At 39.4% G+C, this 25,898-nt stretch overlaps 1 protein-coding gene across 1 annotated transcript in view; it reads right to left on the bottom strand.

Annotated features, from left to right (window-relative positions):
- The window catches only part of ADCY1 (adenylate cyclase 1), a 177,159-nt gene extending 152,496 nt beyond the window's left edge, over positions 1 to 24,663 (bottom strand). Inside the window, exon 1 of the mRNA XM_031062174.1 lies at positions 24,488 to 24,663. Coding sequence (XP_030918034.1) covers positions 24,488 to 24,663 — 176 coding nt within the window. The remainder of the gene's footprint in view (positions 1 to 24,487) is intronic.
- Between the last annotated feature and the right edge of the window lie 1,235 nt (positions 24,664 to 25,898).

The following is a 25,898-nucleotide window of genomic DNA, read 5'->3' as shown; positions in this document are numbered from 1 at the left end:
ATTAGAATTCAGTTTTTTCATCTTTAGAACTGCAAAACATATCTGCTTTTAATTTTTTTCTAAGAGGCAAACTGTCTTGGTTCTTTGAGTCACTGGAAGTGAAAAACATTTTTTATGGAGAGTCAGGCAGTATATGGATCTAGGGTTACACTAAACACAAATCACACTGTATTTTACTAGATTTTTGTCTTGAATTAAAAGCTACTCAGAGTTTCAGTTCCCACTCAGTTCCTTCTCTCACAGTCTATTTTTATTTACCATGTGCTTGTAGATTCCCCACTCAATAATTATTTTTCACTATAATCTTGTTTTACTTTACTGAACTCAGTACTTGCTTTTTTTTATCTCATCTTCTATAACAGTTTCAAGCATTCACTGCCTGGTGCATTACGTGGAGATCATCTTTAAAAGCAATACCTTTCATAAAACTGGAGCTCTTCAGATTCAGGACAATTTTAGAAGTAGGCACAATGAAAGTTTTGCATTGATAGACTTTTTTTTCCTTCTGGTAATTTTTGTCTGAGGAAGGATTGCAAGGATTTTCATCTTTTATCCATATTTAGTATTGCTTACCTGTAACAGAATGGAACGCTCTATGATTGGAGACAGGGATAGAAATCCCTTTTCCCTCTCATTGAATCTGACAGTAAGACTAAAGACTCTGCATAAAGCTATTGAGAAATTTCTGCAGATTCATTCTAGCAGGCACAGCTTGTTAATGCCACCACAGAAATCTATCTAGTGAGAAAAAAGCAGTGACACGGGCAGGACAGAAAAAGTCCAGCACAAAATAGTAGGAATGGCCAAGTTTAAATATAAAAATTGAACGGTGTTTTTTTCCTCTCATGGATCTCTGTAATAGATTCCCAACTTCTAGATTTTGGGGAAAGATTTGAAAAAGTGAAAGTATGTTTTTCCAAATGAGGCACAGATTTCATTAGAAACTAATCTGGGGACTCCATTCAGAGTCTTATTTCAAGAAATGTAGAATAGATTTCTGTGAGGCTGCTGAAAAAATTTCTGAACAGGTCTCATAAGCATTATACTGACTTTTCCTTAATATTCTTTGTGATTTTAAAGTCTGACTTATGGCACATGCATTTTGATGGAGAAGAAATGAAAGTGACCGTTCTGATACATTACCACTTCCACAGTTAAACAACTATCTGCATGTTTGAAATCACCTAATCAGAGCATTTCTTCTACAGAGCTGAAATAAACTTTGCCCACCTACAATGAGTGAAAACCTCACAAGACCTACAAGTTCAGTCATTAGGAGACATTGGTTCTAGCCTCAGCAATGTTGTCCAAAATTACTTTTTGATTTTATCTTTTTCTTTGTGATTCTTCATACAAGAACCAGTTTTAAGAGAACAAAGATGAGTCTTTCAAGGGTAAATTTAGGCTACAATACTAAACCCAATGACAAAGCTGTGCCTTAGCTTCTGCTCAGGTCTAACATTAGCAGTTTTGTTCAGTTTCCATTGGACTGCACAGCATTTTTTCCACTCAGATTATTTTAATCACTATTCTATCTGTATAGAAGTCTATCTAATTGTGTAATCTATTGGAAAGAAAAAAAATCAGATGAGAAAAAAGTTTTATTAAGGCCTTGACCTCAAGTCACTTGTCAGACAAGACTGATGACGAAGCAATTAGGACATTTGACAGAAAAATAATATGGCTAAAGTGGCTAATTTGCCAGCAGAGAAAGGGGATGGGTTTTCTCCAGACCTCTGCTGAGCAGGGAGTATCAGCATTAAGAGCATTTTAATCCTTTACCCCTCTCTTCTATTTTAAGCCTTACAGGAGAGCATGAGACTTCTGTGACCTACTGAACTTCTGTATTAATACTAATGAACATCTTCAGTGAGCAAGCAATGTGCTTTCCAGACAGAATGGACACCTAGCAGGTCAGCCAGACTCTTCCAGCTTCTGACCAGTCATTACTTTTCTTCATCCATACTGTATCAACTCTGATTTATCTATTCTTCACCTAAAGTTAGTGCCATTTGATGTCTATTATAAGGGCAAATATTCAGGAAAGAAGGTTGATACATTTTTATGAAGAATTAATTCACTGTTTCTGTTCTGGTCTCTAGTAAGCAAGCCACAATTCTCAGGATCTCTCCCAAATACCACAACGCATATGGCCATGCTTCTGTCTCATCTCTTCCTACTTTATCCTTCCTGTTACTTCAGAGAAATGTCAGGATTTTTGCTTCATGAGCCTGTGGATGGTGGGAGGGTGGAAATGACACAGGAAAGGTTTCAAATCTTCTTTAAAACAATTTGTTGTGTACTTTGCCGAGGGGTATACAACAGTGACATATACTGATTAAAAAACATCAGCAAAACAAATCACAAACCAACTGCAAAACCCACACAGCACTTGTAGCACCTGCTTTGTTACTTCATTTTAGATGTGTACATTAGAGCATACTCTTTTTCAGCAGAGAATGCCATAGTGCATGTTGCCATAGTGCAGCCATAAATGTTCTGGTACCCCCTCATTGTACCATGGGACTCCACCAGAGAGGTACCAGCTCGGTTGCTGACACCCATATCGCTAACCCATTACACTTGTGTCAGAGCTTGCCAGCTCAGGTTTCATACTACACGTACATGTTTGTGCATTAACCAGATCTGGAGACAGCTTGTTCAGGGCTGCCACGGGATCTTTGCACTGCAGTCTGGAGACTAGAAATATCATGTTAGCCTTCAACAACAGACAACCTTTTCCCTGGTTTCCTTTCAGTAAGGTGGATCTTTCAATACATCGGTTATCTTCAGAATCACAATCCCATCCCAGGCTAAGAAATCACCCAAGATGTGTGGGTTTCCTCTAGTAAGGTTGTTATTTTATCTGCCCAGTCAGCTTGGTTAACAGACTTTTTCTGAGCCAATTTCCCAGTCAGTATATAAAAACACCCAAACAACAAAACCCAGCCCCCAAAATTAGCTGGATTGGTTCTGGGGCAAAATACAAATGTTGCTGAGTTCCCACAGACTTCCTTTTGCAAATTGTTTCAGAAAAACCAAGAAAAAAACCCAAAACTGAACCCTTCTTCCCCAATATCTTAGTACTTGTCCCTGCAGTCAACCAATGAAAATTTCCCAAACCAGTTAGCAGATTTGGTGGAAATTTCTGTTATGCAGGTGATCTGATTGACCAAAACATTCTTAAGTCCTTTAGCTGTCAAAGAAACTCAGTAAAATTCAGACCAAGGTCAAACAGTCCATTCTCATAGATGGACTTTTCTGGGAGTTCTGCAAATGTCTAGCATCACGGTGCTGGCAGTGGGAATGAATCTGATTCTGTTCCATGAAATCAGAGGAAGTTTTGATATTCACTGCAGCTATATTAGCCCTGGTATTATAGCTGTGCTTATTTCCCAAGGAAGGTTTCTGTTCCTCTCTATACTAATACTGCTGTTGTCTAAGGTAGGAGTATGGCTCTGTTCAGAGCTTATATCATTCTTGTTTGCCTAATGAAATGCAGTTTAGATGTATTTCAGAATGTATATAAGGACAGATATTTTGGTTAGTTTATTCCCTTGAATTTGTTGAAAGAGAAGGACAAAGAGAAAAAGAAAGCAATGCAAAAAGAAAGACAGAAATTATAGCTGTTTATAATTCACAGTTCACTAGTAGCCATATTTCTGATATATCAAATTTTTGAAAAATATATTAAATAGTAATTCATATTCAACAGAGATGTTTTCCTCCTATTTTACTTATCTCTAGGTTATGTAGCGCGCATATTCTTGAATCACTTATACTATGCATGGTATTTGTCCGGGTTTGAAAAGGAAATGAGTTTTTTGGGATGCTGTGGTCAAACCAATAGGTGCTCATATTTGAATATTGGCACCTGGTGTGGCCACTGAGGACATGGATATGCCTCTGAGAATACAGGGGGTTAAAAGTAGAGAACTCCCAGGAAAACTTTCTTTTGGTTCTGGTCAGTGAAAGGTTCAGAGCTCCCCTGCCCATCTGCTGCCAGCTGAGTGGGGGAGGGGAAGCCATGCAGCTGGATGAGGTAGGCCAGGCCTTGGACAGAGAGGGGAGGTGAAGAGGCCCTTGCAGGATGGAAGGGTGGAGGAGCGCTGGAGAGGCATTGGGCACACCCTCCCGCACCCCCCAGGAGAGAGAGAGAGAGAGACAGACGATGTCTGTGCTTGTGCCACCTTGAAATTAGCACAGCCTGCCAAGAAGGAGAAGCGGGGCGTGCGGCGAGAAGATGCCTGGCAGGGCAGCCATGGGAGTTCTGGACAGGCAGAGCCTGAGATTTTTAACCCTTTTCTTGGATGATGGAAACCTTACAAATGCTGATCCTCCTGGAGTTGAATGAGAAGAGACAGATAGAGATAAGAGGAAATGGGCCACGAGAGAAGTTGAGAAGAATCTTGGGTGGGCGGAGGTGATGGAGTGGCCTTTGGCTGGACTTTTCTTGTATAGCCATGGACAGAACCATTTTTCCTGTGACACAGAGACTGCATTTAGGGGGAGACAATGGCTTGGAGCCAAGAGAGTGCAGCGATGTTATGCGAAGGAGTGCATGAACAGAGACGACGGGTGAGGAGGGTGGTGGTGCCCTCCGTCTTCAGGGAAGAAGAAGATCTCTGTTCTTGAGACCCCTCGGCCCCAGGGGGTGAAATCTGGGGGGGACAGGCGTCCCAAAAGTGAGAGACTGTGCTTTTTTTGGAACTGGACAAAGCATCCTTAAAAGGGAATCCCTAGAAGCAGCCCTGGTCCATGTGCAGTGGTGAGAGCACTGGGCATGGAAGGAAGATGTCAGGATGGCAGATGATCTCTGGGTGGTGCCACGTGTGACATGGAAACACAAAAGGTCTCAAGTGTGTTTCCAGGGGAAGCCTATGGTAGAAGAGGGACTCCTGACTGCTTGATGAACTGAGAATTGATTATCTAAAGGGTGGTGGTGGACTGAGAGTTGGTGATCTGAGGGATGGATGTATTGAAAATTTGGTGGGGGGAGGAGGAAATGTTTTTGGAAGGTTTTCATTCTTTCTGTGTGTTTCTTTTTACATATAGTTGTAGGTTAATAAAGTTTTCTCTTCTTTATTCCTAAGTTGGAGCCTGCTTTACTCTATTCCTGGTCACATCTCACAGCAGACACCAGGGAGAATGTATTTTCATGGGGGCACTGGCATTGCGCCAGCATCAAACCGTGACAGTATTATAATTTATGAATTGAAATTTTAGTAAACTAATATTTTTTTTCTTTCTTTTTCTTTTAATGAAGCCTATCAGTTTCTCAAGATTTTTTTTTTAATCCCATGTATATTTTCATTATGTCAAGTTTTCACTATTGATAATATTCAGCATGTGTTCTGGTATGATTTTTCATGACAGTTCACTCGTTAGAAGTTCTGTAATAGCTGCCTCAGGTGCCAGATAGGAGGCTCCCTTCTGGACTTCTGATTTGGCAGAACTTCACACCAGTTTCATTTGGGAGTTTTTCTTGAGTAAGTGTTCTGAAAGCCTGCACATTTTCATCATTTGAAGAGCCTTCTGTCAAAGAGTGAAAAGTACATTGACAATATGAATTTTACAATAACAGTAGAAATAAATATATTTGTAATGACTTCCTGTTGGAGAAAAGAATTGCTCCTTTATAATAATTTAATGTTTTCTGATGATAACTATAAAGCTAACAGTAGTTTCAAGACGTAGCATACTACAGACAACCAGAGTGTTCTCTTCCAGTTAGTACTTGTACTTAATCACTGAATAAATACAGATATAGCCCTTTGCTGTTTTTTAAAAACCCAAGGAAACCATCCCCAGATCCAGTGGAATTAAAAAAACCCCAAACCTTAATGATGCTTTTCAAATAGAAAGATAAGCTTGTTACAGAAGGCTAAGTCGCAAAAGACACTTATTAGAGATTCACCTCCTCTAACACTCTCTTGCAAAGAACAGAGTACCCCAAAACAGCATGTATCAGACATTAAACTGCTGTTCCAGATTATTTCCACCAAGGGCCAAGATTCTCTCTACTTTATTTCTAATCTATGTAATGGGATTCTTCACGTAAATCCTGCAACTAGCAGCAACTAATTAGGTCAAATTAACAGGACATATGTTACTGGATCTATTTTGAGTTTAACTCCTCAAGATGGAGCTACCCTCCTCTTTAAGGTAACGACTACTGGGTGTTAAAAGTGAAAAGACAATGTTGTTGTGGTGTGTTTACTATTCCTTTAGTAAGAGCCTTGCTCAACATTAAGACAGATTTCCGGTGGACTTCAAAGCTATATTTATTTTCTTATCACCTGTGCACCCACTTCATCCTAAACAATTTGCATAAGCCTGCATAATGCTTCTTAGTTATGCCTCACTGCTACTATATATAGATGAACTGGAAATTCAGCTTAGTAAAGCAACTTAATTATTTTCTTGTTCCCTTCTTTCTTCCTGCCTACACACTGTGCATGTGTTTTTGTGCATGAAGGTATGAAAGAGAGATCATGTACTCAAAAGGAATTTTAAGTGTTAAGTGTTATTGTTCTTATTAATTATTGGGGGAAACAAAATTTTCTAAACTGATGCAAAAGTAGGAGCCATAAGAACAATCCCAAATATCACAGGGATTCCAGCATATGTGTGTATATCTCTGAGTGTGAGTGGGTGTGTTTGTAAATGAGAAGCAGGACTTTTTCCTTTTTTCAAAAAAAAAAAAAGGACAAAAATATTTCACATATTCTTTGTGACACACATAGAGAGTTGGCTACATTAGCCAAGTCAGGTGCTGATTTTATTAACAGTACATCTCATATATTTCATACAGGCTTCTTTTCATTTTCTGTGTTACTATTTATTTGCTTAACAATCTGTTTGCTTTCAAGTTTATATTTGCAAATTAGGTTATTTCTTTAAAAACCTAGAGATGAAATTAAAAATCTCATTGAATATGGTATATTTCTGGTTGGATAGGACTCATAAGGAAATAAAAACAATACTTAGATTTTAGTTAAAAGTAGACATTTTTCTCAGAACTTTTGTTTGCAAAAATTGTCAAAAATTACAGCAGTTTATATATAGATCTGCTTGCCTAAAAAAATTAATTTTATATTTAATAAAGCTAATTTTGTAGCACATTAGCACTTAATCCTGAGAAGCTTCCTCTCCTCAGCTCTGATAGCCCTTTAAAGCAGAAAGAGGCATTACTCCAAGGAGAGCTTACCAGTGCTTTTAACTCTAGACTGAGTAGTGCAAGCCTGACTACATTCACTATAGATTGGGTCTTACCCTACTGTCTGAAATATATCTCACTTCTCTAAACAAGGTTAAATGCTATTTTTCTTCCCCTAATCCTGTTTAACAAGTTAATAGGTAGTCTGGGCAGTTTAAGTATTCCAGTTAAGTGGGAGAAAGGTCACTGCAAGACTACTTAAAAGATATCATGGGATGATAGAGAGTTAATGCAGTTTTCCAAAGGATTTCCTAGAGGGTTTCCAAATTATTTAGGGAAGGCAAGTCAATACTAGCATTAAAATAAAAAATCTCTGGGAATTTCCAACTACCATTGCAGTGATAGAACTTGTTTTTATTTTTGTAAGTACATTTTACAGTTTCTGCCCAGCACTGACATACTCTCTTGGCCTTGCACCTAACTCACCAAAGCTGAAAGCTGACAGAAAACTTTGACTTTCTTTAGCCTCAGGCGCTGCTCCTCAGCGCCCAGAGATTAAGGGCCTCAAGGTGGCCAGCTCTGCTTATTGCACTGCCTAAGAAAAATTTCCCTGACTTCACTGGTAACTTATCCCACAAGTCTAAATCCAGAGGTTAAGGAAGCTGACTTGATATTTTCCACCAACTCTATGAAAAAAGTGCTATACGGTTTTATGCCTAGCTTGTAAGTTTTGGGCCTTTGCATTCAAGATATATTTGTGACTGACAGACCTCTTCAGTGAGATTTGCCCCTGTAGTTAGCAAGGAACTTGTAGAGGTCTGTGTGTCCAAAGACATTTACCCAACAAGGAAAACTTGAAGAGAAATGCTCTATTGACTAAGTAAAATTCTCACCAGCACATTTTGGGAGTTTTTTTGCAAGAGCACCAGGGGAATTTCTCCAAGGACCTGACGGGAAGAAGTAGCAGCAATAATCCAAAAAGTGATGATAGCACTTTCTGAGGATAACTTAAGTGCCACCCTGATGGTACAGAGATTTCATGCACCATCTCACAAACAGTATATGCTGGGGACTCCCCTGCTGGAAAGGAGCTTGGCAGTAAGGGATGAGATATCAATCAGCTCCTGGGGAAACCTGTTCCTGTGTTTCACCACTCTCATTGTAAAAAAATGTCTGCCATAAGCACATTTATAAAATCTTTTTTAAAAATCCCAAATTTAATCTTGTTTTCAGTCTATTTAACCACACATTTTCACCTCTTGTACTTCCACCTGGTAATGAGTAACATCCTGGAAGACAGCACATACAATGACTAAGGGCTTATTGTGAAGCCATCCAGTCTTGATTTATAAGAAGTACAAATTGTTGAAATAGCTCTATCACAGTTGAAGGAGATACTGACTGAGTTGGTAGTTACATAAACCTTTCCTGCTTATTGCACTGGGTGAGGTTACATCTCATCTAAAAGCATTACTTTTCAAATAATGGCCCATAAACATAAAGAAAGTATAGCAATGCATGTAACAACAACACTGCACTTAGTACTTAAGCAGTATGGTGGATCTTCAAAGCAAAGGTTTTCAAGGCTACATAAAGAAAATTGAATAACAGGATTTTTGAAAGTGGTCTGATTTAACCTCTTCTGCTCCTACTCAGCCCTCACCAAGACTAACCTTTCCCATCAGCAAAGATTTATTTGCAATAGATGCTAAAATTTCTTATCTCTTCTTCTTTAACCCTATCTATTTACCTTCTTCTATTTCCAGTTTATCAGTACTACTGAAAGGTTCTTCTCTGTTGACGTAACTGGTACACATCTAAAAGCTTTATTTGAGATCAACATTTCAGTTGCTTTTGAACTGAGACTGCCAGTGTTATCGGCATAACCACATGGACAGAAATAGTTGTGCTAACACCCACATCAGAATAGCATGCACTGAATTTTTCCTTTTCAACTGCACATAAATCCCCATCCCTGAGGTTTATATCTGTTGTTCTGCCATTTTGATACAGAATAATTTATTTTCAAAGGTCTACTTATCTTTAGAGAGAAGAGAAATGTCCTCATCCTTAGAGCAACAATTGGCTTGCTAAGAAATGATAAAAAACTTCTCAATATCTGTAATACTAAGCAAACCAGCAACCAAAACACCCCAAAATACAGGTGGTCAACCTTCAAGGTATAAAACATGCATAATTTATGCAAAACTCGAATTTCCATGAAACTGTAAAGACATCAGGAAGAACAGGAAGACGTCTTTAGAAATGCTTTTGGTAGTTTGGAAAGAGCTGTAGAAAGATCTAAAGAAATTAATGTGTGAATGTGTGTGTTATACATTTAAAATTACTGGGTTTGAACATTGAAGGAGTAAGAAACACTGGAACTGCAAAAGTAGCAAACACAGAAAACAACCAGGAAGGGTGTCATGAATAACCAAAATGTTAGGCCTTATGTGCTAAAAGAAGAAAACAAGCTTAACCTGTGAAAAAGGAATATGAGTCTCCAAACTAGTAAAAAATAAATATTACTGCATATTAACTGAGGCACCTGTGTTTCAGAAAGGCATTTCTTTTCAGAAAAAAGTGTTAGATGGAAATTAGCAGATATAAATCACAAGGAAGTGGATTGAGTTTTCACTGGATTTGAGGTTGTGGCTGCTGAGCAAGGTCCTAGTGATACCAACTTTTCTTTTCTTTGTAGGATTTTGAACTACAAAATAATAGACTATAAAGGAAAATACCCAAAGATAAAAATCATCAATATGCTGTTTGTGTTATCGCTGGTAAAACAATGCTCCAGAGCCTAATGGCAGCAGACAAGGTTTATAAATCTTGTCACATATAATAAAAAGCAAGAATATAAAGGTGTGAGCAAGTGGTTAGAGTAAACTTAGGTCATACATACTTCAATGTATTTTAAATAACACTATCTACATTTTCTTACACTATCTCCTCCTTAAGTTACCCCTTATCAGTTTGCAGCAGCTAATAAATGCCCAAAGGTATATTCTGTTAAAGCATGGATTTTGTAAAAAAAAAAAAATAAACAAGGGGAAAAAAGGTATTTCAAATAATCTGCCTTCCTTTTTTCCATGTCTATACTGTTTAGAGTCAAGTACTGATGGTAAAATTAATGAAAACCATGGGCTAGAATTACTAAATAAGTGGGAGGTTTGCCGTACACTGAATTAAATCATCCACTCAAGTCTGGTCTCATTGTGGTCAACTGCTGTGTGAATCAGGAAAGACTTAGAGAATATGGTGTTTTTCAGATACTGGAGGAATAGAACTATGGGGAAAACCAAAGCACCAGTTTTTTAAAACACTGTCAATATCATTACTTTGCTCTCTGTTCCTCTGATTGAAGAATTTCTGATGGTATAGTCTTATAATTGCAATGATTTTGCACTTTATTCCTTAGAAACTCAGCTTAAGAAGACAAGAACAAACTGGAAAATATCTATCATGCTTTTAAGAATCCAGTGTTCTAAACGTAAACAAATCTTGTCCTAATATGGATAAACTAAAACACTGGGAATAGCAATGTCTTTCCCAGTATCACCTCTTAAGTGCAAGAAAACTTGCGAATAAAAGAAATCTTAGAATCCTCTCCACCAAGTCACCTTATAAAGGGAAAACATTTATTTAATTTATGCCAAGGAAATAATTTACTTCAACTTAAGTTTTGGATATAGGGAAATGAATTTTAAAATTCATCTGTAATTTCGCAGGTAGTAGTGGTCTTGATCTTTCTCTGCATTCACGCAATATAAAAACTGTGCATTTTCAGACTGCCACAACAACCGTTCAACCCATTATCTCAGCTTGCATATCTAGTTCAATGTCACTTTCCTGGCTCCCCAAAATGCTTCCTGTTTCTATTAATTCATATGCACCCATACCTGTACAAGAAACAGTGGTCTAGAAACTATGTTTTTGGGTAGGGCAATACAGAGAAAGGGGTATAGGTCTGTGCTGGGGTGGGTCACAGACAATGAGAATAATGCGCAACATGATTTATGTCACTTTTACTGTGTGCTTTCATAAATGTGCTACAAGTTATTCAGTGAAAGGAAGGAAATATTAGAGTTCAGTAATCTTTGGACAGCTGTTTGATATAATGACAATTCTTGAAAGGCACTCACTTACATTTATTACCAGCAATAAAGAGATGGTTTTGCTTCATTTTGGTATGTGCATATATTACATGAAAATTATCAGAGAGATGTGTCCGTGCCTATTAAGCTCACATAAAAAACTTCAGATAATAAAGCAGCCTCTCTTTAAAACAGCATTTTTTTTTCCTTTGGCGGACATCTCATTATGCTATTATTTTATCTATTATTAGATGTATCATATTATTAAGAGCTGACATATTGTTTGGATTTTTTAATGAATTTATCAGAATATAAAATACTGACAATTTTCACATATATATGTGCTGACAAAGACAACAAAGAGATCCACATCTATTCCTCTCTAAAACTTCTTTTCTCCTCTATTTGCTTTTTAAGATCAGCATTGTTCAGCAATCCCCAAACATGTCTTTTCTTCCATGTTCCTTTCATTCCCCCTACTACACACATTGGTTGCTGCATTGAAGAATAAATCCTCCTTTCCTCTGCTCACAACTTTACTTTTGACAGAGCTTTGAAGGTTTGTCTGCTCAAATTGGAATTTTGTGCTGGTCTTGCTGAAGACAAGGAGACTTTGGCCCCTTCCCAAGATGACATTTTGCACCCATGTCTTGATTTGAGACGATTTAAAAGGTAGACACCCTGTAATGTATTGCTTGCTTCTATGGTATTAACCAATTTCTTTCCACCAATAAGGAATGAATATGAGTAGATATAAGTGAAAAAAGAAGTTTACTGACAAGCAAAAGAGAAACAGGCAAACATAGCAGTAAACAATTACTAGATAAAAAAATGTCAATTGCATAAACTTCTAGGGAACAAAGAGACCTGGAAAGGTGGGATAATCCTTTCCCCACAAAAGATGGTACTCTGCAGCATAGACCATGGCTTAAAAGACCAAGGGAAAGATGGAGTCTGCCTCCTTCCCCCCTGCACTTATCTCTCCAGCAGCTGGAGCTCTGACTGGTATTGTCTAGATCGAGGGGCTAGAACTTATGGCAGAAGACAATGGAAGCAGTTGGATGGAGCATCTCAGGCTCAGTGCTTTTCGCCCTTTGTCCAGTCCTTGTTTTTGGAATGGAGCAACTTGATCTGGAGCAGGGCCATCCCATCCTCCCTGATGTGGCAGCCCCTGAGGGCAGGCACTGTAGAATTCACCCCAAAGCAGTCCAAAACACAAGGGAGGAAAAGAAGAGAAGGGGAAAGAACCCAAGGTAAAATTTCTCCCTTGAGCAAAGACCACCAGGCAAGACAGAAAATTCAGTTCCAGTGCTTCTATCTTTTAAAGGGACTGTGGTAACCCCTCATGTGCCCCAAGATCCTACCTGCCCCAAAAGACAGTAACAATAATGGGCGTACATAGATGTAGAATACAATAACATTTTGGATTACCCACATTAACCCACAATCTTCTTAGAAACTTCCCTTGAGATGCTAGGGCCAAACGAGAAAAAAAGGACTTAATTGGCTGATATGATAACATAGTAAACTGGACAAATGAGACCTCATTAAACCTGAATCTCAAAGGTGTTAAATCTCAGTCCATCTGCCAAAGTACCATTACAATCAGAAGCAAGCTTTGTTGCCAGAAGAAAATCAATACACTAACTTGCCCACATTACTGAAAGTAACTTCCTAAGGTGCATTTTACAGGGTTACGGCATATATAGAAAAAATTACTAGTCAACGTCAATTTTGACTCACTAACATTACTGTATTTTCACTGGCTGGCACATATCCACATTAAAAATCTGGCACATAATTCTAAAGTGAATCAATAAAAGGGAATCTCATTCAGAATGTTACAATCTCTATAATTGAGAGAAACTCTAAGTTGAGTATTCTGATGGCAAGTGATGTTTTCCTTCCAGTGCATATTCACAGCGCTTCCTTTTCTTTCAGCGTCATTTGAGCTGAAAAAAATTTCATTTCCTATGCCTTGAAGTGGTGAGACATATGAGGTTCCTTTGGGAAATTTCATTACTTTGACAAGCAGTGCAGTTTGCATAAATAAGAAAGAGCAGTAGTTGCAATTACACCGCTGATTTTCTCTTTATCCTTATGAGGTTAAAACCCTTCTGTGTTCAGAGAATGGATAATTTCTCAGGTGGGCTGTACCTAAAGCCTTTTCTATAGGCTATGCCTATGCTGTTCTCTTCTTGTGTACACACAGCTATAAATACAGGGAGTCTGTGCACAGGTTGGCTAGGGGTGTCTGTAGACAAACAAGGACAAAGTTTGCTCAGGTTACAGGGTTGCTGCTGTAAATCTTGGGAAAGAATTCCTACAAAGCAATTCAAGCTCAGGCATCCACATGTTGGAACCAAGCTGAGTAACTAAAGGTGAGAAAGTTTTCTGATCGTGGAAATGAAGTTTCCAATCAGTTTCTTCCTTATCATACTTACTTCTGTATTTCCACAGCTTTCCTACTTGCTCCAATATCTCTTGACTAAAAGAATTTATTTAATTTTTGGCAAATAACTCCTTTGATATCTTTTTTCTCTAATACCTCCATTTATGTTGCTACTTGTTCTCCATTACGATCCAAGGACAGAAATCTGTTAGAATACCTCTCGTCAATATTATTAGAGGGTATTTTGTAAATGTCCCTATTTGTTTGCAATTTTATTTTGTTCTGGACATAAGGCTACGTGCTTGATTTATTTCTAAGGACATAAAAAACTTGCCTCTTCTTGGCTAATAGAACAGATGTCATTTTCCCAAACATTGATTAGCAGAAGTCATTGCATTCTGCATAATCAAAGGCACTGTAAAATCTCTCTGACCTTGGGCTCTATTCTTCATAGCAGAGGTGTAATTTAGAGGGATTTCTATTGGGGGTTGTTTCTCTGGGAAGAAGGGGCTGTATATGTCTCTTTGATTTTGATTTGCCCTGGAGCATTAAGACTTCGCGTTTCCTGCTGTTTAACTCAGCCACAGGCATGGTCAGGAGTCATAGAACCATAGAATGGCTTGAGGTGGAAGAGACCTTAAAGATCATCTAGTTCCAACCCCCATGCCTTGGACAGCATACTAGTTTGAAAGCAAACCAGTGAGAGATTCCAAGTCAGAACTAAAATTTAATAGGAAAATTAAAATAAAGGCAGAAAAGACTGGCTTAAACTGACAGAGTCAGGATACAACCTGACATTCTGTTGGTCAGGGTGGTGGTAGCACTCTGATTAAATGGTGGCTGCAGTCCTGTTGGAATGATAGATGTGACTCTGTGGTTCTGATCGTGTAGACGCATCTGGTCTTCTTCTGAAGGTCCAGTGGTGGTTATGGAGCTCTTGTCCTCTGGGAATTCACTAGGTAGGGCTGCCCATGGTGTTCCAAATCTCAGACTATATCCAGGTAGGAATGCTTGGTTCCTCCTCCTGGGCTGAGCACTTGACAATGGGATGATGTAATTTTATCAGTCATGCAGTGAGACTTGATGGTTCATTAGCAGAAGATAGCCCCCAGAGGGAATTATCAGGGATGAGTCATGGAGGAGATAAAGAACACTGCCCTACCTGTTTTTAACAGTTTATGAAGATGTTAATAGAATACATACTTTCAGTTCCATTTTACATTGTAACCTAAGACAGGCAGGGACACCTTTCATTGAACCAGGTTGGTCAGAGACCCATCCAATGTGTCCTTGAACAATTCCAGGGATGGGACATGGACAATTTCTCTTGGTAACTTGTTGCAGTGCCCCACCAAACTCACGAGGGAAGAATTTCCTCCTGACATCTAATCTAAACCTATTCTCATTTTGAATACATTCTCCCTTGTCCTGTCACTGCCTACTCTTGCAAACAGTCTCTCTCCATCTTTCTTGCAGGCTCCCTTCAGGCATTGGAAGGCCCTAATTAAGTCAATCCAAAGCCTTCTTTTCTCCAGACTGAACAATCTCAATTCTCTCAGCCTTTCCTCAGGAGAGGTGCTTCCTCCCTCTAATCATCCTGGTGGGTCCTCCTCTGGACTTGCTCCAACAGCTTGATATCCTTCCTGTTCTGGAGGCCTCAGGCTTGGATGCAGCACTGCAGCTTGCATCTCACCAGAGAAGAGTGGGTGAATCACCTCTGTCACCCTGCGCCCATGCTGATTCTGCTGAGTACAACATGATGGCTTGCAACATGAAGGCTACAGTCTTGTCTTCACTGACATAATGGAGATTTGAACCTAGACTGAAATGGTATCTGTAACAAGTGGCATGCTGCTATCAACTGTATACTTAGCATTTCAGTTGGAGACAACAGAAATCAACAATAAGAATTTTGTCCAATGTCTACTACGGTCAGAAGTACCAGAGTGGAAGCTACAGTAACTCTATTTAACTCAGCCACAGGCATGGTCAGGAGTCATAGAACCATAGAATGGCTTGAGGTGGAAGAGACCTTAAAGATCATCTAGTTCCAACCCCCCTGCCTTGGACAGCATACTAGTTTGAAAGCAAACCAGTGAGAGATTCCAAGTCAGAACTAAAATTTAATAGGAAAATTAAAATAAAGGCAGAAAAGACTGGCTTAAACTGACAGAGTCAGGATACAACCTGACATTCTGTTGGTCAGGGTGGTGGTAGCACTCTGATTAAATGGTGGCTGCAGTCCTGTTGGAATGATAGATGTGACTCTGTGGTTCTGATCGTGTAGACGCATCTGGTCTTCTTCTGAAGGTCCAGTGGTGGTTATGGAGCTCTTGTCCTCTGGGAATTCACTAGGTAGGGCTGCCCATGGTGTTCCAAATCTCAGACTATATCCAGGTAGGAATGCTTGGTTCCTCCTCCTGGGCTGAGCACTTGACAATGGGATGATGTAATTTTATCAGTCATGCCGTGAGACTTGATGGCCCATTAACAGCAGATATTTCCTGGAGGGAGGATGGGTCATGGAGGTCTTGCAAACAGTCTCTCTCCATCTTTCTTGCAGGCTCCCTTCAGGCATTGGAAGGCCCTAATTAAGTCAATCCAAAGCCTTCTTTTCTCCAGACTGAACAATCTCAATTCTCTCAGCCTTTCCTCAGGAGAGGTGCTTCCTCCCTCTAATCATCCTGGTGGGTCCTCCTCTGGACTTGCTCCAACAGCTTGATATCCTTCCTGTTCTGGAGGCCTCAGGCTTGGATGCAGCACTGCAGCTTGCATCTCACCAGAGAAGAGTGGGTGAATCACCTCTGTCACCCTGCGCCCATGCTGATTTGGATGCAGCCCAGGACATGTGGCTTTCTGGGCTGCAAGTGTATATTGCCAGCTCATATTCAATATTTTATTCACTAGCAGCCCCCAGTCCATCTCAGCAGGGCTGCTCTTGATATGCTTATCCCCTAGCCTATGCTGATAGCAGGGGTTGCCCCAACCTAGGCACAAAACCTTGCGCTTGGTCTTGTTAAACCTCATGCAATTCTCATGGGCCCACTTCTCAAAGATCCAGGTCTCTCTGAATGGCATCACATCCTTCAGGTATGACAGCTGCACTACTCAGCTTGGTGTCCTCTTCAAACTTGATGAAGGTACACTAGATTCCTTTGCCTATATCATCAATGAAGATATTAAATAACACTGGTCCCAATACAGGCCTGTCATGGTTTGACACTGGCCAAACGCCAGACACCCACTAAAGTCGCTCACTCACCCTCCCCTGCTACAGCTGGGCAGAGGAAAGAAAAACATTAACAAAGGGTTCATGAGTTGAGATAAGGACTTCAAGGGCAAAACAGGCTCAACTTAAAATTAGTTTATTAAACAAAATCAGAGAAGGATATTGAGATGTAAAATAAGCCCTTAAAAACATCTCTTCTTCCCCGAACACCCCAGCCCCTGGGTCCTTCTCCCTGACAGTGCAGGGAGGCAGCAGGGTGGGGGTTTTGGTCAGTTCATCACCTGAGATTTCCTTCCACTGCTCAGGGAGAGGAGTGAGACTGTGAGACTGTGGAGTGGCTCCCATGGGAGATGATTCTCTGTGAACTTCTCCAGCATGGGTCCACTGTCACAAGCAGCAGTCCTTCCAAAACTGTTGTGGTATGGGTAACTTTTCCAGGGCTGGAGTCCTCCAAGGATAGGCTGCTCCAGCCTGGAAGCAGGGACCCCCTCTCTCCATTGGGTTTCCCACTGGATCACAGTTTCCTCCAAGCATCCACCCACTCCAGCATGAGCACCTCCCCCACGGGCTGCAGATCTCTGCATCCCCCATGGATCCCCATGGGCTGCAGGGGCACAGCTCCTTCACCATGGTAATCAGTCACCACAGCCTGTAGAGGATTCTTGGCTCCAGAGGGTTCCAGAGGCCTGGAGCACATCTTCCCACTCCTTCTTCACTGACCTTTGTGTCCATGTTGTTTCCTTCACATGTTCTCACCTCCTCCTCTTCTCTGACCAGAAAAAAACTGCACTACCACCTTTGTATTGATTTCTTAAATATGTTATCATAGAGGCATTACCAGCCTCTCTATTTAGCCCAGGCTAGGCCAGCAGCATGTCCATCTTCAGACCCATCAGGGATTGTCTCTCCTGGACATGGTGGAAGCTTCTAGCAGCTTCTCACAGAAGCCTCCTCTGTGGCCCCCTTGCTACCAAAAACTAGACTGTGCAGAGCCAACACAAGGCCCCAGAGGGACATCATTTGTCGCTGATGTTCATCAAGACTCTCATCACTAACTTCTGGACCTGTCCATTCAAAAAACTTAGCCATCTAGCAGTCTACTCATCAAATCCATCTCTCCCCAATTCAGAGAGAAGAAAGTTGTGGGGGACTGTGTCAAAGGCTTTACAGAAGTCCAGATAAATGATACCTGTAACCTTTTGTCCTGGGTACAGAGAAATGGGTATGGAGTGTTCAGTGATGTTTATACAATTCCATCTTACATTACAGCCATGGAGTGGTTTCAGTAGGCGGAATGCCATGTCCAGAAATTGAAGGGGGGGCATTTTTTCTGGCACACTTCAGGGAAAGGATCTGTGGATATGGCATCCCATGCCTAGCCATTGTTTTTTGCCCACTTTCCATCCAGCTAAGATGTTTTTGTGGGACAAGGGGCTGAGAAGAGGCAGTGCGGCTGCTGCTGGGGATGTGGTGCTGAAGCTCAGAGAGGCAGCCAAGACCAATGGGGATGGGGGCACAGTTTTACAGTAGCCGGATGGACCATTTCCCCCATCCCAGAGCAAGAAGGATATGGAGCAACAGTGCCAATACTAAGCAGCTGAGCCAAAAACCAGTCCAGCAGAACAGTCCTGAATTCCACAGGTAGAGACACACCCATCACCACAGTCACCATTGCTGCCACAGAAAGGGAGCAGGAAAACCACCGCCATAGGCAAGCAGCTGCTCCAGCAGCACAAGCACTCCTCCATCTGCCATCAGAATCACCCCATAATCCCCTGCCATCCCATTTTTGTTCTGGGGGGGCACATGGACTGTCCAGGGTGACAGCTGTTTCGTCTTTTGTTCCAAGGGGATAATGTGATAACTTGCTTGTTGTCATTCCCTCTTTCTTACATTTTTCTTTTGATTGCTGTTTATTGCTATTTTTTTTAATAGAATTGTGGCTCTAATCTTTTTTTAATCTTTCATAGCTTTGTTTTTGTTCTTTTCTTTTTCCTTCTACTGCTGTGAGGGAGGGAAGGAGGGAGGGATTCATGCCAAATTGGCCTTTTGCTCACTGTAAAACCATCACAGTGTTCACTTGTCAACTGATGTACTCCATCATAGAGAGCCACTAGTTTGGTCAGGCAGGACTAGCCCATGGTGAAGTTGCGCTGTCTGTCCTATATCACCTGATTGTTTTCCACGTGCCTTAGCATGGCTTCTAGGAGGATATCTTCCATCATGTTTCCAGGCACAGAGGTGAGGCTGACAGGCCAGTAGTTCCCAGGGTTGCTCTTTCTACATTTTTAAAGATAGGTACAATATATCTCCTTTTTCCAATCGCCTGGGACTTCACCTGACTGCAATGACTTTTCAAATATTATGGAGAATGGCTTGGCAACTGCATCAGCCAATTCTCTCAGGACTCTGGGATGCATCTCATCAACTCTTGGCTGCATCTTGTTGTCAAGGGTACATAATTCTCATAAGAGTAGGCATCATCAAGAGTATGTATTTGAGAATATTGGAAACACAAAGGAAGCAGATTTGTCAGCAGCCAGAGATCTTTTTTCCTGGAAGAGCTCAGCTTGGTTACACTCTGTTTAAGCATCAGAAACACTGCGTTCACACTTGATGTGCTTGGAATGAGTTTAGTAGGTTTATGATCCTTATGGCAAGGGGGGCACTTTTCCTTTGGAAAAAAAAATTGACTTTGAAAATAAATCACAGTACTAGGAAAGGTTTTAATCTAATTTCTTAGTCAAGATACCATATCATGCTTATTTCTTTAGATACTTGCTACTTAAAATAACAGTCTATCACAGAGAAAATGCGGAGCGTTTCCAAGTATGAAGAATGTTTTGTCTTACGACAAGAGCCATGAAGTCAGCAATATTCCTCAGTGAGACCTTGTGAAAAGTGATACATGTGACAGAATAGGAAATCCCAATCTTTCTCATTACTTCCTTTGGAGAGTTAGGAAAAAGATTTGAAAAAAGTAAGAAATAAGGAAAGCATTTCACTTATAGATTAGCAGTAGTGATAAGAACAGTTACCAAAAGCCAAAAGACTGAAGCCCAAGGATAAGGGTGATTCAAAGTGAAAGTGTGGTTAGGACAAAATGTCAAAAGACTGAAAGCCTTGCTCTCAGTTTGGGAAAGGGAGCAAAAGAAGTATAAGGGAAGATCTGAGGATGTTTAGCCCTAAGGCTTCCTTTTAGATACAAGCTGATAAAAATTGTGAGATGTTCTACTAGTCATGCAGAAGGTGCACAGAAGCTTCTGCATAATGGCCAGAACTATCTGGTTTCTGTGTTGCTGAAAATTTCCTTAAGAACTATCCCTTATTGGCAAAGTTTCCCTTTCCTTTAATTCCCCATCTTTAAAAGCAGAGTCTCCACTGCACCTCAGCTGACTCCCCAGTATTCGAATTCCTTCTTTAGTGCTCTAAATCTGGAGTAACTACATATAATTTTACTCAGTTTGGAGTTGAACCTGGTGCAAGCCAGCACACAAAATCATCAAGCAAAATTCAGCTTCTCTGCATTCTACCCACTCCCTCAGGAGAGAATTCCTGCATCCTTGTATTCAGCATATATTTCAGTAGAAGGAAAATACCAACAAGTCTAGTTCGTTGACATCATTAATCTACTGTGACAGCACAAGCCAAGCAGATATTGGCAATATCTATTCACTCTGAAGACGCTGAGAAAAAAGGTTTTGGAGAGAGAAGATGAATTTAAGAAGGGAAATTCTGTCTAACATAGTATTAAATACTTCTCCTTTTTTGCACAGCACAGTCAAAATACTTAAAATATCACTAAAATAAGTTTTCTTTTCAATAATGAATACCTTTCTCTCAGCTTCTGGCCTGGAAAACTGGGTTCATCATATGCAAAGCATCTTTGCAGTGACTGTCACCTGCATAATGCATTCCAGCATGTCTGTTTGGTGCAGGGATGACTGTCACTAGTGACTCACATGAAAAGATTCACTAGGACCATGCCAACACGAATACATTAGCTGCTGATCATCAGCAGCATTTCACAGATTGGCTACATTTGGGTTTTAGAGAGCAGTATTGTCTGCTAATAAAATATACCTAGGAGCCATATGAAAACACAGGTTATGGAGAATTCCAGGAAACAGTGGACAAATACTGCCTGTTTCTCTCTGATTCATCTGCTTTAAAGTTGAAATAACAAAAAATAGGTATAAACTTAGTTTTCAAAACTACATTTGATGAACAGAAGAAAGTTTGCTTAACAGCAAGAATAAACCCTGTTCTCTTCTGTACTCTGTGCCATACAGCATGGACAGTTTAGTAAGTAAAGACAGCATAAACTTTGAATCCCAGCTGTTTCTGAATAGCAGAATAAGTTTGAATTTATGTAAATTAGAACCCTATATTTCTTTCAATTTATAGAAAAGACTGTGATAATTCAAAACAGAAAACAAGAGCTTTCAGAGTCAGATGTAATCCTCTCCTTACTGTATACAAACCATTTGTTTACTGTATATGAATGCATGTGATGTGTATATGCCACATGCATAAAGCATTCACAAATGCTCTTGTTAGGCAGTATAATGTAGAATGATGGCATAGACCTGAAAAAAAATTGACAAACAATAAAGATATGCACATGCATCAAAACTTTTGTTTGTTTCACAGGAACTTGAAGCAGCTTCAATTACATTAATATTTTTATTATTTTTTAAAGCTTTCTCTCTTTTATTAAACTGTGACAACCCTCATGTGAATTTGCAACCTCCACTTGATTGGTAACTAAAGTCTCATCAGTCATACCAAGGCCACAACTTAAATAGCAGTATCACTCACATGAATGGATGCATGTGCCTGTTAGATCTTCAGTTGCACCTATTATTAGTACCAGGGATAGTCCACCATGTAAGGCAAAGAAGTAAATCTGAAAATGTTAGCTGAAAAGGAGAAAAATTATCACTAGCATATAAAGATTGTAGCTGGCTACTACTATAACTATTCCATTTGCTATCCTGCATCTCATTTAGGTATGGGTACCATTTGGTATTTTCATTTGTCCTGTTTTTTAGTTTGTCAGTGTTTTTATTTAGTATCAATTTTAATTTTTCTAACATGGCTTTGGGAACAAGGTTTCTGTCTCTCTCTGTTTTTCATCTGCTTCTATGTGCACAACCTGTAGTAGTTTTGGAACATTCAACCATTTTTAACACTCTCTGGGGTAAAAGGCTCTAACCTTATGAATTCTGTAGCTTTGGGGAGAAAGACTCCCTGGTGTAAAAAAAAGACAGTTTGTTTAAAATGTTTATTTGAGAGAAAAAGCCTCAATATGAGCCCACGTTTTAGCAGACATCAAAGAATACACAAAAGACAGAAGAAACCCAGGCAGCATGTACATCTTCTTAGGTGTATAAGCTTCACTAGTGCTTCTAGAAGTACTCAGAGTCAGCACTGTGTTCTGAATTTATCATTCAAATATTTATTAAAGTATGCTTGTAGATATCTTTATTAACCAAACAGTTGTAAGATTGAAATGAGGTTTCTTGTGAGACTTGTGCTTCATAGAATTATGCGCTGGTTTCAGCTACAATCTAATCCCTTAATTCTTCATCAAATTACTCCTATATCTGCTTTTCAAATTTTGCCTGAACTGTTGACAAGCTTTAATTCATTGTATCATTTTTCTGCCCTTTTTTAGCATAATCACAGCAATAGCTTTTTTTCAGTCTTTCAGAATTTACCAATTAATTTAAGATTTATGGAAGTATTGAAGTATTTCCTAAAGAGGCTACAACTTGCATGAAAATATGAGGGATTAAGTTACACATCATTCCCAAATGCCCATCTCGGACAAGAATTTTTTATCTTCTGGAACTACAAAATCATCAGAACAATGTATGTCTTCCTTACAGGCCAAAACCACATCATCCTGCACATCGAAAAGATGTCTTGTGTTTTCTTCATCACTGGACGGAGGATGCTAAAAAATGTCCATTGTTGATAATACATGAGCTGCTTATGCCAGTACAACCAGTGCTGCCAATTATAAATTCTTCCCCTCTGCCTCCAATCTGCTCCCCACTTGCTTTGTGTTCTTGGTAAGTTATTCATAGTCTGCCTCCTAACCAAACTGAACTGCTGCATTTCCAGACACAGTATTCTGAAAGGGTTGCGCTGACACAACTAGCACAAACTGTCCATCACTCTCAGCTAATCTTTGACAAGAGGGGGCTGAGCTCAAGAAAAACACTTTTGTTAACACTGACTAAAGTACAATAGGTTGCAGCGCAGCATGAAAATTTTGCATAGTGCTAACTTCACTGTACCAATCTGTAAACATGCTCCTTGTTTCCTTGCACTTTAAGAACATGCTGCTACAATATGCTTAAGAGCACAGTATGTTCCCTGAAGGCAACTGTTCCTTATTTTTAAAATTTTGTCCAAATTTACTCAACTACTGATAGTACCAAATTAAAAGAAAATATTCATACATAGAAAAGTTCACAGTAAGTGTTTTCTGGTTGCCTTCTCCAAAACCCAAAGCAACCCAACCATTGCTTCTCCAAAGCAAGTTCTTGCTTTTTTTATAGAAAGAAAAGTCTGTGATAGTGTCTGTAACAAAAACAAAAAAAAAAAAAAAAACAAAAAAAAAAAAAAAAAAAAAAAAAAAAAAAAAAAAAAAAAAAAAAGAGCTTGGTCACAACTATCTGTTGCTTACAGCAACCTCTCTGTTTAAGAATTCTCTTACACTATAGTCTTTGACATTCATTACCTACTGAATTGGAACAACACAACAGAATGTGGATATCAGCTGCTTTATTGCATAGCCCAGCACACTTACTGCATAGTCTTGCAAAAGATGCCAGAAGAAAAAGAACAAGAATATTCTTTTCCCCTGTGTGTTCTTTCTTTGGTTCCTAGGTGTGATGAAATTGAGATCTTGACCAAATACTGTAAATGCAACTCTGATTTTATTTGTAACATGAATGTTCTACCTCAACTTACAATCAGACACAGAAATTAAAAATGGAAGAAAAATATTTTCTTTAAAAGCGCATGATTTCTATTAAATTGTTTACAGTATGCTACACAGATATTGAATGGAACAGATTTAGGAAAGGTAAAGTCCCCTTGCTTATTCCTCTGCATCCCTTTCTGTGTTCCAGCTGATAATAAAAGATGTGGAGAAAATTTAAAACAGTACTTGCTGGCTGATCCAGGAAGTTGTGCAAAAGATAAAACTGTTGACAGGATTACAGTGTTATCTGTATATTACTAAATCCAGAGCTTTAAGAAATTGCCCTTCAGTTGGACTACCTGCTATGAAAAGAGAAAAAAAAATTGCTTATTCTCCCTTTTAGGTTTTTATAGCCAGTGTGTTATCAATCTTTCTTTAAGTTATAGTTCCTGGAATTCAGTGACTGCATAAAAATCTTTACATTAGTGTTTATTCAACAACAACAAAAAAAATCTAGCCTTTGTAGTGTCAAAGGAAGTTTGCAAACCTGCCCTAAATTCTCTGCAAATTGAAGTAGGGAAATGGTAATCAAATAAACAACTATAATAGAAAAAATAAATCACCAATTTGAGTACAATTTTATTATTGAAATATTCCAGGCTGGCAATACCTGTAAATATCTCTTTCAGCTTTCTTATATGCAAGCACATGACAAGTAGTCTCTGTCTCCTTCAAGCCTGCGACCAAGTCGCAGACTTTGTTCAAGCCACAGTCCAATCCTGATTCTCCTGATGGTGAGTGAGATGGAGCCACAGGCTCTGGTGTGCTGTGCAGCTCCTCATCCATCTCACCTTCATGGACCGAATGCCATGATGGCTGGTTTTAGTTAGAGGCTTCAATGTGCTGGCTGACATCCTCTCCCAAGCATCCCAGCCTATACTTCCTCTCTGGTTTTCGTTTTTTAGCTCACCATGGGGATCAACTACTTTGTTCTTCATACAGACGTGGACACAAAATGGGTGTTCCATGTCAGACACCAATTCAGCTTCCAGGATTATCACACACTCAGTCACCAGCAATACAAACTGATCTGCTCCTACTGCCTGAGAACCTGCAGAACAATTCAAACCAAAGGACAGAGACCACTGAATGTATTTAGTGCTGGCAGAGCCCTCAACAACCTAAGTAAAGGGCAGGGAAAAATACCCATTTTCAAGCAGTTTCCTACACAAAGGAGGACTTAGCTAACTCTTTGGATAACTACAGACTTTTCTTGAAAGTACACTTATGTGCTGTAACAGCAGAAGTGCAGTTTAAGTGTCTTGTTCTTCTGAGCATCCAAGAATCACTGCTGATTGGAATACAATGAAGCAATGTTTTACTAGCAGTTCTATAGTGGGACTTATTGTTTTATCAGGGAAGGAAGTGGAAAAGCTGCAGAGACAACAGAAGTCAGGAAAGGAATAGAAAAAAATGTCCAGATTCTGATAAATATAATTACCTGCATTAATACAATTATGCAATTATCTTCATAGGAGCAAAAATCCTTGTGTTCCCATTAAGTGTCATCAATTAGTTTAAATTAGCATTATATTTTGGAGATGGTCTTCTGAGTCATTGGTCTTATTGGAAACAAATAATAGTCAGTAAGGTTATGGGATCATAGGACTTTGTTCAGAATTTGTCTACTTCAGTTTGCATCTACTACATACTTTCATCCCTTACTGTCTAAAAAGGTTTTGTGGAATATAAAGGTTCTGATATGAGAGATAAAGTATGGAAATTAATAAAAATTAAAATATACTCAAAGGTTAGCCTGATTAAAAAAAGAAATCTTGTGTCTGTTGCAAGTATCTTTCTTATTATTCTGAATTGAGTACCCAATTCTTTCCAGTATTCTTAACCTCTTCTAATTCTCATTCAGGCCTCAGAATCCTCATGCATGTTTTCTAGCAAAAAAAAATAAAATCATACTAATTATGAGCGGTCTCACAAGTTATTTCTGAAATATGGGCACTAGAAATGTAAGCATAAAGACCTGATCTGGAAATTTTTATGCCATTACTCAAGAACATATGAAC

The sequence above is a fragment of the Geospiza fortis genome, unplaced genomic scaffold, assembly GCF_000277835.1.
Source record: "Geospiza fortis unplaced genomic scaffold, GeoFor_1.0 scaffold108, whole genome shotgun sequence".
Lineage (NCBI taxonomy): Eukaryota > Metazoa > Chordata > Aves > Passeriformes > Thraupidae > Geospiza > Geospiza fortis.
The sequence above is the reverse complement of the archived record's forward strand: the minus strand, read 5'-3'. Positions and strand labels throughout refer to the sequence as shown.